The sequence below is a fragment of the Sphaerodactylus townsendi genome, linkage group LG02 (genome assembly GCF_021028975.2).
Source record: "Sphaerodactylus townsendi isolate TG3544 linkage group LG02, MPM_Stown_v2.3, whole genome shotgun sequence".
NCBI lineage: Eukaryota > Metazoa > Chordata > Lepidosauria > Squamata > Sphaerodactylidae > Sphaerodactylus > Sphaerodactylus townsendi.
The window spans coordinates 30,747,454-30,759,972 of record NC_059426.1 but is presented as its reverse complement, the minus strand read 5'-3'; the positions used below and the strand labels follow the sequence as shown (position 1 = coordinate 30,759,972).

The following is a 12,519-nucleotide window of genomic DNA, read 5'->3' as shown; positions in this document are numbered from 1 at the left end:
TACTAGTGGATAAGATTTTAAGATACGTCCATTATTCATAGACTCTTTGGCCCTTTCCACACTTGCCGAATAATTCACTTTCACAATTGTTTGCAAGTGGATTTTTCTATTTCGCACAGTAAAATTGAGCTGCAAAGTGCATTGAAAGTGGATTGAAAGTATATTATTCTGCATGTGCAGAAGAGGCAATCTGAAACAGTTGTATTCTTCTAAACCCACTTAAGATAACTGTGTGTCTTTGTTTAGGATCACCCTGTATGATTGTCAGACAGTTGAAGATCTTTTTCTAAAAATTTACCAGTTTCCTAAAAATCATAACAAGGTTGGCATAGCAAAAACTTGCTAGCTGGGACTAAGTTCTGAGATTGAACTAAGAAGGCCCTTTCTTCAGTTGCTTTTCAATATTTGTTTCAGGGTTTGGTCTTGGCTCAAATGTCTGTCTTTGCTGTGTCAGTTGTAGGACTCTGACAAACCGGTTTCTCGTTGTAATGTATATTTAGGGCCAGTGTCCTAAGGTAAAGTGCTGGAATGAGGAACAAACTTTATGATAATGGTCTCTAAAATCTTACACCTATATTTTAACTGAGATTCTCATGGTCCACTATTGTGTTTCATATTTGCAAAACAAATGGGCATTCCCAGGATCTGTCAACAGGTGAGGCATAAGTAATTTGTGCTCCACTGTCCTGAGTATGCACACTTAAAATAAGTGTCTGGTGGATCAGGTATGCCTAGTAAAATGTTTTTTGAAAGAGGTCAACAGCCCGCAGACGTGGTAGGTTAGACTGAGAGAGTGCACTGGCCCAAGGTCGCTTGGCAAGCTTCCATGAGAGTGAAGATCTGGACCTGTGTTTCCCAGATACTAGTCCAATACTCTTTCATTCCAACACCACGCTGGCTCCTAAGCATCTGTATTCGGTATATCCCTGTTTTTGCATCATTTTGGGAAACCAGGAGTTTGGGGAGTAACTTAAGTACTTCGCTGGTGAGTTGGAATCTTGCAGGCATCCTACCCGTACCCGGTATTAAACTCCGGCACCAACCCAGAAAGCAGCGAGAGCGCGGAACAAAAGCTGCTCCAGGAACTGCTGGTTTACTTGGCTTGAGTTTCGTTTGGGGGAGATGCTGAGCTGCTACCAGTGGTAGAGAAGAGAGGCTGAGCTGCTGCCTACGACCTTGTGGGGAGGGTGCGCAGAACGAGGAGTGGAAGGAGCCAGCTGGGACACCAAAATAGGAGATGCCTCCCAGCCCGGTCCCATCTGCTTTTCCAGCTGGCCGGCAGCAAAGAAAAGCAGCGTCTCTTTCAAATATGGTCATAGGGGCCGCCGGGAACCGGAGGGAAGGCAAACAAGCCTCCCTTCCATTCCTTTCCCCAGAAAACAAACGCGCGCCCTGGGTGCCTCCGTTTGGCGCCTCTTTTCTCCCTTCTGCTGAGCGCGCCGGAGCTCGCCCTCGACCCGCGGCGACCAAGCAAAGCCGGGGCGGCGGCAGCAGCAGCAGCAGGTCCAGCAAAAGTTGACCACCTGCCGTAAACAACCCCCAAGCTGGGCAGCGGGACCTCCCCACACGGATAGTTGGCGGCGACCCCAGCGAAGCAAGCAGGCGAGGCTGGCCAGAGGCAGGACTTGAGGGCGCAGCGCCTTAGCCAAGCCTTATTTATTAACTCTCTACGGTGGGTGGTGGGTGGGAGGGGTCCCTTGGAGCTGACAGTCTCCACATGGGACAGCGGGGAAGGCGTTCCCACAATGCCCCACGACCAATCCTAGACAGTTGCCATAAATGTGGGTTGGGGGCTTTTCTTGCCACCGCTGCTTCTTGACAGCCGGGGACCTCCTACTCCTCCTACCTGCTTGCCTTTGTTTTCGGCTTCCAAAGCGCTCCTCGGCTGCGCCACCTGGCAATTGCTTTGGAAAGCAGGTGGGTCTTCTTGAGCAAATTGCGAGCGTGTCTGTCAAGGGACCCAGACTGGGCGGGGGTTGGTGACCACTGGCGGTAGTCGTGTGGTCAGCACGGATTTGGAGTGTGTCACTCGGTTATTCACTCTTTGTTTGCAATCCGGGCGGGCTGTTAGGAAGAACTGGCTTAGCATGCATGCAGCTCTTCTTAACATGTATATTGCAAAGGCTGCTCCATAGTTTGTAGGGCCAACGGCTTTTCATTTATTCATCTGCTTCTCCGTAGAAATACGCAGAGTAAATGCCACCCACCACAGCTGAAGCGGGTTTGGGTCCTTTGTTAACAGGCTAACCCAACTGGGATACTACTGAGTGAATTTTGTAAACGGTAAAATGGCCAAAAATAAAATTGGCTCCTTCACCTAGAGCACTTACACTGGTGGTGTAGTACTTCTGTTAGTGACTGAATATTTTTTCCCAATGCAACTTATTTTTTCACCCACCAGTGTTTTACTGTAAAAATTAAAAGTGAAACAATGCAAATTCAAAAATATGTTGTTTTTGTCTTCCATTTAAGAAAGATAAATTGTTTTTCAAACAAAGGTCTGTGGCATACAGTGCTGTTATACTAAGACACTAAGCAAACATCAGCTTGCCTGGACATGATGCTCAGAGCCTGGTGTATACGATTTTGAAATTTCAGAATTAACTATGGAATAAAAGAGCAGGCAACTGCAGGGAAAAAACCAGTGGAAAAAATACTTAAATACTTACATATATTGCATAATAATATATGTATTACTAGCATATATATTTCTCCCCTAGAAAGTATCCCTATATTTCTGACCATGCAATTAAAAATGTGTTTATACAAATTGCTTATGCATTTTACTTTGCAGATAGACAAACATGTTAATGCTACAATCTTGTGCATACTTACCTGGAAGAAAGCCTTGCTGAACTCACTGGACTTGCTTCTGAGTAAACATACATACTTCGACTCAGATGGCAAGATTACAATTATACATTATTAAAAGATGTTCCTGTACAATATGTGCATCAAGTACCAGAAACAAATTTGACTGAGTGAAAAAGGGCCTGAAATATGTGTCCTATTCCACTCTTCAGACAGGAACATATTTTTCTCTGTGGCAAAGCAAAACCTGGATCAGGGTTCTAGATAGACCAGTTGAGGATTTATTATGTAAAAATATTATTGAGGTTGTGCTACTAGCCTTCCATTAATTTACGTTTAACTTTTCAAACTTTTGGCAAACTTCCTGATACAATATAGAAACAAGAACAGGACACTGGTGGAGGGTTTGTGGTTCAACTCTATGTGTGGTGAAGTTGCAAAAAAAACCTCAGACTTCTGAGATGATAGTGGAAAGCCTGTCCTCCAATTTCCTAAGAACTCCAAGTTGTGTTTGCTTAAAACTTATAAAATGGCACAGTATCACCGCTCAGACCTATTTTGAATCTTTTAACACTGAACAAGCCACTTTGCCTGACTTACTATTGTTTTGGCTGCCTTACATAGATCCTTCTGAGATTCCTTATATGGGTTATCCTTTCTAAACTCAGCAAACATTCTTACGTTTAAATTTATTGGGTTGGTATGGCCACTTTTGATGCAATATAATATTGTTCTTTATTCCTTGTATATGAAATCCTTTGTGATTTGATCTCACAAATGAGTGAGGGATTATAAGGCAGTTCTTGGGGTCCTTTTTGAACTTGTTGGATTCCTTAGTTTAAGAGTAAACAGCTTTTCGTTGTGGCTTTGTGCCTGTTTATTGCTGTGGAATGTTGTGGGGTTCCCCCCCCCAAATAGAAATAAACGCTTCAAAAAGATACTTCAATCCTATATGCAGCAATTTTGGAGGAAGCCCCATGGTAAACAGTGGGGATTTACATGTGATTAAACATGCATATGCTGCATGAATTTCACCACCTTAGTATTTCTATTGCAGTGATGGCATTGACTGGACAGGAGGAATATACCTATCTATATAAGGACCTCTCTCATCCTGTGGAGTTCTTAGAAGCCTTCAGAACATTCTACCGGGATGGTTTATTCACAGATATTACTCTTCAGTGCACTTCGGGTGTGATTTTCCATTGCCATAAGGCTGTGCTGGCTGCTTGTAGTAACTACTTTAAGGCTATGTTCACTTCTGACATGAAAGAAAAGTCTAAGAACCAGATCAAGCTTTCTGGGCTCAGTCCCACCATTCTTGAATCCCTGGTGGTCTATATATACACGTCGGAGATTCAGATAACAAAAACAAATGTTCAGAGCCTCCTTCAAGCTGCAGATCTCCTTCAGTTTACCTCAGTAAAGAAAGCCTGTGAACGGTTTCTGATAAGGCACTTAGATGTTGTCAACTGCCTAGGGATGCACTCCTTTGCAGAGTACCATGTCTGCTCAGAGCTAGAGAAGGAGTCTAGAAGAATATTACTATCTCGGTTTGAAGAAGTGTGCAGGCAGGAAGAGTTTCTGGAAATCAGCGGCGAGAAACTTCAGTTCATTCTCTCCAGAAAGAATCTCAGCATTTGGAAAAAAGATGCAGCGATAGAGCCAGTTGTTAAGTGGATATCTTATGATATGGACAAAAGAACTGAGTACATTTATGATTTGCTGAGCTGTCTTGAAATGGCTTTAGACAAAATGTATTTGATGTCAGCCTTAAGCTTGCACAAGAAATGCCAGTTAAATGAAAACAAGATCAGGTCTCTAATAGACAATGCACTAAGCTATAACCCCAAAACACCCTCTGTAAGGTCGACAGCTGTTCTGTATGTGATTGGAGGATATTACTGGCATCCTTTATCTGAAGTGCATATATGGGATCCTATCACCAACACGTGGATCCAAGGTGCAGATATGCCGGACCACGCAAGGGAAAGCTATGCAGTCACTGGTTTGGGACCCAACATTTATGTAACGGGGGGTTATAGAACAGACAATATAGAAGCCCTTGATATAGTGTGGATATACAACTGTGAAGCCGACGAGTGGAGTGAAGGCTGTCCTATGCTTAATGCAAGATACTACCACTGTGCAGTTACCTTGAATGGCTGCATCTATGCTTTAGGGGGTTACAGAAAAGGAGCTCCAACTGAAGAAGCAGAATTTTATGATCCTTTAAAAATGAAATGGGTCCCCATTGCAGACATGATCAAAGGTATGTGCTTGAATTCTTTTCACTTATCTTAAAAAAAGGTTAAGAAATAATTTAATTACACAGTTATTTTTCTACTACTGCATGCAATTGATTTTTTGGGGGGAAAAGTCTAAAGTACAATATTGTTTTCTTGGATACTGGTTTGGGTCATTCTGGTTGGTTCTTATAAAAGGTATTACATGACCGTGTTCTTGGTTTTAGATTTTGTTTTCTGGCCAAGGCAGCTGCAAATAGCCTCTAAGCACAATATAAATAACCTTTTGATTAAGAATACATGAGAAGCCATGATATGAATTATTGTCAACTGATTTTTATACTTGGAATTAATATGAACATTTATTTATTTATTTATTTATTTTATTATTTTAGATTTATAGGCCGCCTCTTCCCCGAAGGGGAATTTTAAAAAACCTTTCCAGTATAAACACCAGTTTTCCTGTTTAACTCTGTCTATAGTTTCTGTTGTTTAAACTATAGTTCAATGAAATGTACCTTCGTAATAGCATATTTGGGAACAAGAAAGGCTCCTACTATTGAGAATAAATTAATATTACATTAATAATTAAGTGATTATCTTTGACTTATGCCTTGACAAAAGTTAAGGACTGCATACTGGCTTATGCTCACCAATAACTCATCAATAAATTACACAGTTGTACCCACATGGTTTTTCTGTGCTCTGATTTCATACAAAGTGCTGCACAAATGTCCTGAAAATAAACATAGTCAAAAAGTTCTGACATATCATAGAAACATAAGTTTATTGCATCACTGTCCTTAGACTTATATTGTTACCGTAACAGGCTGTCTTCAGTACACATTTTAGTATGCCATTGTTTAAAAATCTTCAGGTGTAATTTCATACCTGTGCTATTACTTGTGCTTGTGACTAGCATTTATTTATGAAAATAATACTGAATAGCATCAAACATGATTTAAAGGCCTTTTACAAATTCAAACAGGGGTTGGAAATGCCACTGCTTGTGTCCTGAATGAAGTAATCTATGTAATCGGAGGTCACTATGGTTACCGGGGAAGCTGCACTTATGACAAAGTCCAGAGGTATTGTTCGGACATTAATGAATGGAGCATAGTAACCACTGCCCCAAATCCAGGTAAATTTTACTCCTGATTGGCATGAGGAAAATGTGGAATTTACGTAACCTGCTATACCCTCTATGGTGGAAAGTGCCAACAAGTCACAGTTGACTTATGGCAACCTCTTAGAGTTTTCAAGGAAAGAGATATTTTGAGGTAGTTTGCCATTACCTGCCTCCATGTGGGCTGAGAGAACTGTGACTGGCCCAAGGTCACCCAGGAGGCTTCATGTGGAAGAGTGGGGAATTGGACTCAGTTCTCCAGGTTAGAGTCTGCTGCTCATAACCACTAAACCACATTGGCTCTCAGCCAGCGGTGGGATTCAGCAGGTTCGCACCACTTTGGGAGAACTGGTTGTTAAAATGGTGCTTGTAAACAACCAGTTGTTAAATTATTTGAATCCCACCACTGCTCTCAGCCCTTATATAGCAGAAATAATTGGCACAGCAATAAAGCATGGTAGACTCACAACAACATGCTTAAAAGGAAACGAATAGAGTCAGCATCCAGGCAAAGTGGGGGGCGGGACTTTATTGAGAAGTGTTCTATATCCACTGGATTTACTCCCATCTAAACTTTCTACAAATTATCCCAAGAGCTGATTGTTTGGGCACAAGCATGAGTGTAGTAAACATGTTCACAGTTGCCTGCTGTGCCCAAGGAGGAGAGATAGCTAAGTCTCCACTTTAGAACACCTACAGAGAGAGAAGGAAGGACTGCTGAAGACAACGAAACCTCTCATCCTGATTGTTATTACCCTCGTGGTAATCCAGAGGGACAACACCTTAGCTCCTGATTCTCCCACTAATATATCACTCTCTGATATCTGAAAAGCATGCAGAATTGCAGTTGGGAACCAAGACAGGAAATGCCATTGGCCTATTTCCAAAAGAAACCACCACCACCCTTGCTTAATATAATTTGTGCCCACAGGGTTTCATTCAAAAGCCCATGGTCTGCTGCTAGTAATACTGGTCTGGTTTGGTTTGCTAGTGAACCTTAGACATCAATTATAAAGTAAGGCTTCAAGGAGGATTCTCTTAATATTCCAAGCAAGTTAACAGGCTGTGGTCTGTGGCGCCATCTGGCAGAAAATGGCTGATGTACTGTGAGGTGGTGAACCTGGTAAACAGGTGTGTCGTGATCTCGTTGGCAGCTACTGCCTTAAGCAGTACTGCTTGAGGAACATGGACAGCAATAATTCTGAATCTTAATAAAGCTGAATATGTGGTTTCAATGTTGAGACTAATGTGGAGGATATTTATTTTTTGCTGTCAAGCCACAGCTGTCTTATGGGGGGCCCTGGTGGGATTGTCAAGGCAAGAGACATTCAGAGTTGGTTTGCCATTGCCTGCCTCCACATCATGCTTCAGGTAATCCTTGGAGATTTATCCAAATTGCTGCCAGGGTCAAGGCAGAGAGTATATGGCTGGCCCAAGGTCACCCAGTAGGTTTCCATGGCAGAGTGGGGATTTGAACCTGGGTTTCCCAGGTCTTAGTCCCACACCTTAAAACATCATACTATGCTGGCTCTAATGTGGAGAGCTATTAATGTATTGTCGAAGGCTTTCACAGCCGAACACACTTCTCTCTGTGATACACCTTTGAAGATGTCAGCCACAGATGCAGGCGAAACGTTAGGAACAAGATCTACCAGACCATGGCCACTCAGCCCGGAAAACCCACAACAACCAGTTGAATCTGGCCGTGAAAGTCTTTGACTATGCTGATTGTTTTCCCTCTGAAAAATGCCACCCTCATGCCGTTTTTGGCGGGGGTGGGGGATAGCAATACTTGTAAATTTGCCTAGGAGGAAATCAAATGTCATTTTTGTAATTTGCTTTTATAATTGATGTCTGGGAAACTGCACTGTGAGCTGTCCAGAGTCTGGCTTAGGCTGGGAAGGGCGGGGTATTAAATAAAAAATAAATAGAAAACTATTTAAACTATTTTAGGCAGACTTTTTTCCTCAAAGTCTTTTATTTTAAAAATCTGATTTAAAATCTGATTCAATCTGATTTAAAATGGTAAAATCCTACTTTTAATTTTTTTTAAAAAGCATTGATTTTTATCCACAATGGATACAAGCATTTTAATGAATAAAAATAATTCTATTGATGGTAAACACTACATTGCAATAACTAAGATGGCCGCAATGCTTAGCTGTATGTTCAGTGAAATAGTTCAGGATTCCCTTCTTACATGTATCACTTAATAATATTTAGTGATTTCTCATTCTTTCGTATAGCGGAAATCTGGATCTTCCTTGCAACCCTCGTGTACGATTCCCATCCCCAAATCAATGCAGACACACATTTCAGTAGCTTTGAAACATGATTCCTAGCCTTCTGCTGTATTTTGAACCTTCAGATGATTAGGCAATATTCCAATATTTTTTCTTTTCTCCCTGCAGAATATGGATTGTGTTCCATTGCCCTGGAAAACAAGCTCTATCTTGTGGGTGGACAAACCACAATCACAGATTGTTATGATCCAGAACAAAAGAAATGGAAACAGAAGGCTGATATGATAGAAAGAAGGATGGAATGTGGATCCGTAGTCATGAATGGCTTCATCTACATAACAGGAGGATACTCATCTTCTAAAGGATCGTATTTGCAAAATATTGAGAAATATGATCCTGAATGTGATAAATGGGAAATTGTGGGCAGCCTTCCCAGTGCAATGCGTTCACATGGTTGCGTATGTGTGTACAACGTGTAACAGGAAGGGCAGACCACTTTTCTGACAAAAAAACTCCTAAATGTCATGGAAATTATAGAATTGGAAGAAGATGACCCTCTAATGGTGGGATTTTGCCTATTCATTATGTTACACCATCCACTTCGATTTCTGCTGGTGTTTACAGTTTCAAAAGGAAAGCAGCCCTTGAATCTCTAATATTCTGTGATCAATCTGCCATCTTTTTGCACTAAGTACAAACTAACCTATCAGGCCTGCACACACCGCTCCCATGGAAGTATAAACTGAAGACTTGGGCATTTCACCATGCTGAGTAATAAGTGTTTGTTCTCTCTCTCACTCTCACACACACTATATATGAGCTTTGGTGAAATTAAACGTTTGCATGTTACTTTCACAGCCCAATCCACAGCCGGTGGCCAAGGAATATTTTGGTGACACAGGGAGGCAAAATACAAAAAAACCCCTCCCCCCCACCAGAAAGCCCTTCATTGGGCTCAACGAGTTTACACCATCCAAAAGGGCAGCATAAATCAGCCCATGCACCAGGCCATTGCGTATCTGGAGGCAAAGCTGGGGTGGAACCCAACTAAGGTCTCTTCTACCCCTGCCCATGCCTCTGAAACCCCTACTGTGCCAGTGGGATTGACAATGGCATGATGGGTGTCTCAGGATCACCAACTGTTGAATTTGCACCACCCCTGGGGTAAGTGCTCTGGGGAGTGCATTTCTGCTGGCATAGGGCTGTACCACCTCCCAATGGCGATTCGGCACCTTCTCTGGATTGGCCAGTAAATGATCTAGCAAAAGTATTATGCTGCTTGGATTTTTTGTACTATTTCATTGCAATATATGGAAAACGTGAATAAAACAGCAATTCAGCAATAAATGAAGAACAGGTAGTAACAGTGACAATGACTGTCCCATGTAGTTTTCTAATGGACTCTTATGGTTGCCAGTGATTGTTGTCTAATACAATGTGGGTTGTATTGCTCCACTTAAGTAAGGCCAGTAGATATGCGCTTTACATGCTGTTCTCTACATATGAATTTTAAATGCAGCTATCAGGATACCATTGTCTGTAAGTGCATCGTAGCAGTGTATAGGTCACTTTACAGTAGGAAGTGAGGCAATTACATGACCTTGGTCTTAATAGGGTAGAAATTTCTGTTCGTAGTCTGAATAAATGGCCTACTGCAGATGAAACATGGAAGATAAACCAAGATAAACATAAACATAGTTGCATAGTTCGGCATTTTCCAAACAAATTTCAGACTGGGCTTAATAGGCTATTTGTGAGCCATTTTGCTGATAATTTCACATTGAGAAATGACTTATTTTAGTTTTTAATCAACAAAGTAAATTATGACAGAGGCCTTAAAAGTAAAATATTGTGTTCTTTTAGTTTGCCTATTTTGAATGAAGGAGTTTATCTATTTCTAAGTTTATTTATTTACCTACTTGAAGTGGCTCTGTGGCATACAGAACAGGCAACTGAGGGAACTCTGGGGATTTTGTGGGGTGTGGGGAATGGGCATCAGGGAGGGTTGATTTCTTTGTGGTCTGGTGTGATTAGAGCGCTAGGCAAGGATCATCACGTGACGCCTGTGCATATTTCACAAGTTAAGCCCAAATATGACCAACCTAAATCATTAATAATTTAAAAGCAAACAACAGTGTGCCTTGGGGCCCTAGCGATGGAAAGTGTACAATTATAAGAACACTTTCCTGGGAATAAACCTCATTGAATGGTAGGCTTCTGAGTAGACGGTTAGGATTGCTTTCGAAGGCGCAGTCCCATGCAGAGTCTGCAACCTGCAGCTCTCCATATGTTTGTGGACTACAAATCCCATCAGCCCCTGCCAGCATGGCGAATTGGGGTTTGTAGTCCACGAACATCTGGAGAGCCGCAGGTTGCAGACCCCTAAGCTGACTGATTTTAATAGTTTTGTATGGGATTTCACTGTAAATGCAGTACAGGATATGGAAGTAAAACACTGAGATTAAAAGGATCTGCAAAACGCTTGGAAAGATTTAACAGTTGAAGGGCAGGGTAAATGCATTTTAAAAATTTAAATGTATAATAACAATAAATACCTCATAGGAGGTAACTAAACACCAATTACTATGAATTCAACAAATGCTGACATTGTAGCAAAATTCCTCTGGGTATAGAGGATGAACAGAACAGTGATATCTAGATTGTTTCCTATTGCCAAACATGCTGCATCAGCATGAGGATTCCTAGGAAGAGATATCAATATTACTGATCAGTGAAATAGAACATTTATGTAAACCTTTACAATTGGCATGCCACTGTTACAATCATGACTCCCTTTGAGTTCCGTCTTAAAACTACATTTTAAAAATGTCTTACCTCTAAACTTGGGAATGTTATGTACAGTTTTCACATTTTTATATTGCTGTGGTTGGGATGATTTGTTGTTATTTAACTTTAATTTATAATAAATGTGCCACACAATGAGCAATGTTTGCATCACTTCTGATTTTTCCACCAGCAAATGTAGAGTATTTTCTGACTCTTAAAGAAGAAATCTGCCGCATGAAATTTCTCTTCCAGTATAATTTGACTTAAACAATGATGTCTTGCCCACAGGAAATAATGGAAATTGTCTTCAAGTAAATATGGTTTAGGATGAAACAAATAATATTGTTACACTAAAGGTTCCTAGACTCCGCCCCCCCAGCATACCACTGTTTCTGCAATAAAAAAATCGATCATATCTGACTGACAAGGCATTGTTAAGCCCTAGCTGAAAAAGAGTGCTTATTAAATGCTTTAAATCTTATTGTTGCACATAATGACAAAATAAACAGATTATACCCAATGCTATGCATATATAGCAGGGGTAGGGAACCTTTAATACTCAAAGAGCCATTTGGACCCGTTTTCCACGGGAAAAGGAAACACTTGGAGCCGCAAATAATTTTTGACATTTAAAATAAAGATAACACTGTATATATTGGTTTTTTTAACCTTTTACTCCACTCATTCTGAGAAGCACATGCTGCCTGCAGGGCGGGCAAGGATGAAGCCGGCGGCTCAGCCTCGCCGTCCGCCGGGAAAGCGCCCGCCCCGTCCCAATGGGGTGGGTGAGAGGGGAAGCTCGCGGAGCAGCCCAGCCATCCGCGGGCAGTTGGTGCGCCCGCCCTGCTGCCTGAGGGCAGGCAAGGATGAAGCCGGCAGCTGGGCTCGTGGAGCCGCAGTGCAAGGATAGAAGAGCCGCATGCGGCTCTTGAGCCGCAGGTTCCCTACCCCTGATATATAGGAAGAAAAGTGCCCCTGACTTCTATGGGGTGATCTCAGTCTCAGGTTCATAGGTTTGCAACCCTAACGACATTAAAAAATGTCTGTAAGGCAGCGTTTCCTAAACTTCTAAAAGCTGAAGTAGATTTTCTTCTGCTGAGGTACGCTTGTAGTCGTACCCACGAGGCCCCAATGAAGAGACGAGACGCGGAGATTTCATCTGGTGGAGAGAGCCAGAGGCAGGAAGCGCGGGATCCCGTGATCCTGGCAACTCTGCCGCAAAACCACCCCTCACTAACCTTTATTAGCCAGGGTTCTCCAACGGGCTGCAAAGGGGTCGGGCAGGCGGGAGAACGGGAGGTCGGGA

At 42.0% G+C, this 12,519-nt stretch overlaps 1 protein-coding gene across 1 annotated transcript; it reads left to right on the top strand.

Annotated features, from left to right (window-relative positions):
• Positions 1-1,260: 1,260 nt before the first annotated feature.
• Positions 1,261-11,373, top strand: KLHL23 (kelch like family member 23). Its single transcript, XM_048483273.1, has 4 exons — positions 1,261-1,917; positions 3,869-5,083; positions 6,046-6,198; positions 8,595-11,373. The coding sequence occupies exons 2-4, from the start codon at positions 3,871-3,873 to the stop codon at positions 8,903-8,905; spliced, it is 1,677 nt and encodes a 558-aa protein (XP_048339230.1). The 5' UTR covers positions 1,261-1,917; positions 3,869-3,870; the 3' UTR covers positions 8,906-11,373.
• The last annotated feature ends 1,146 nt before the right edge of the window (positions 11,374-12,519 follow it).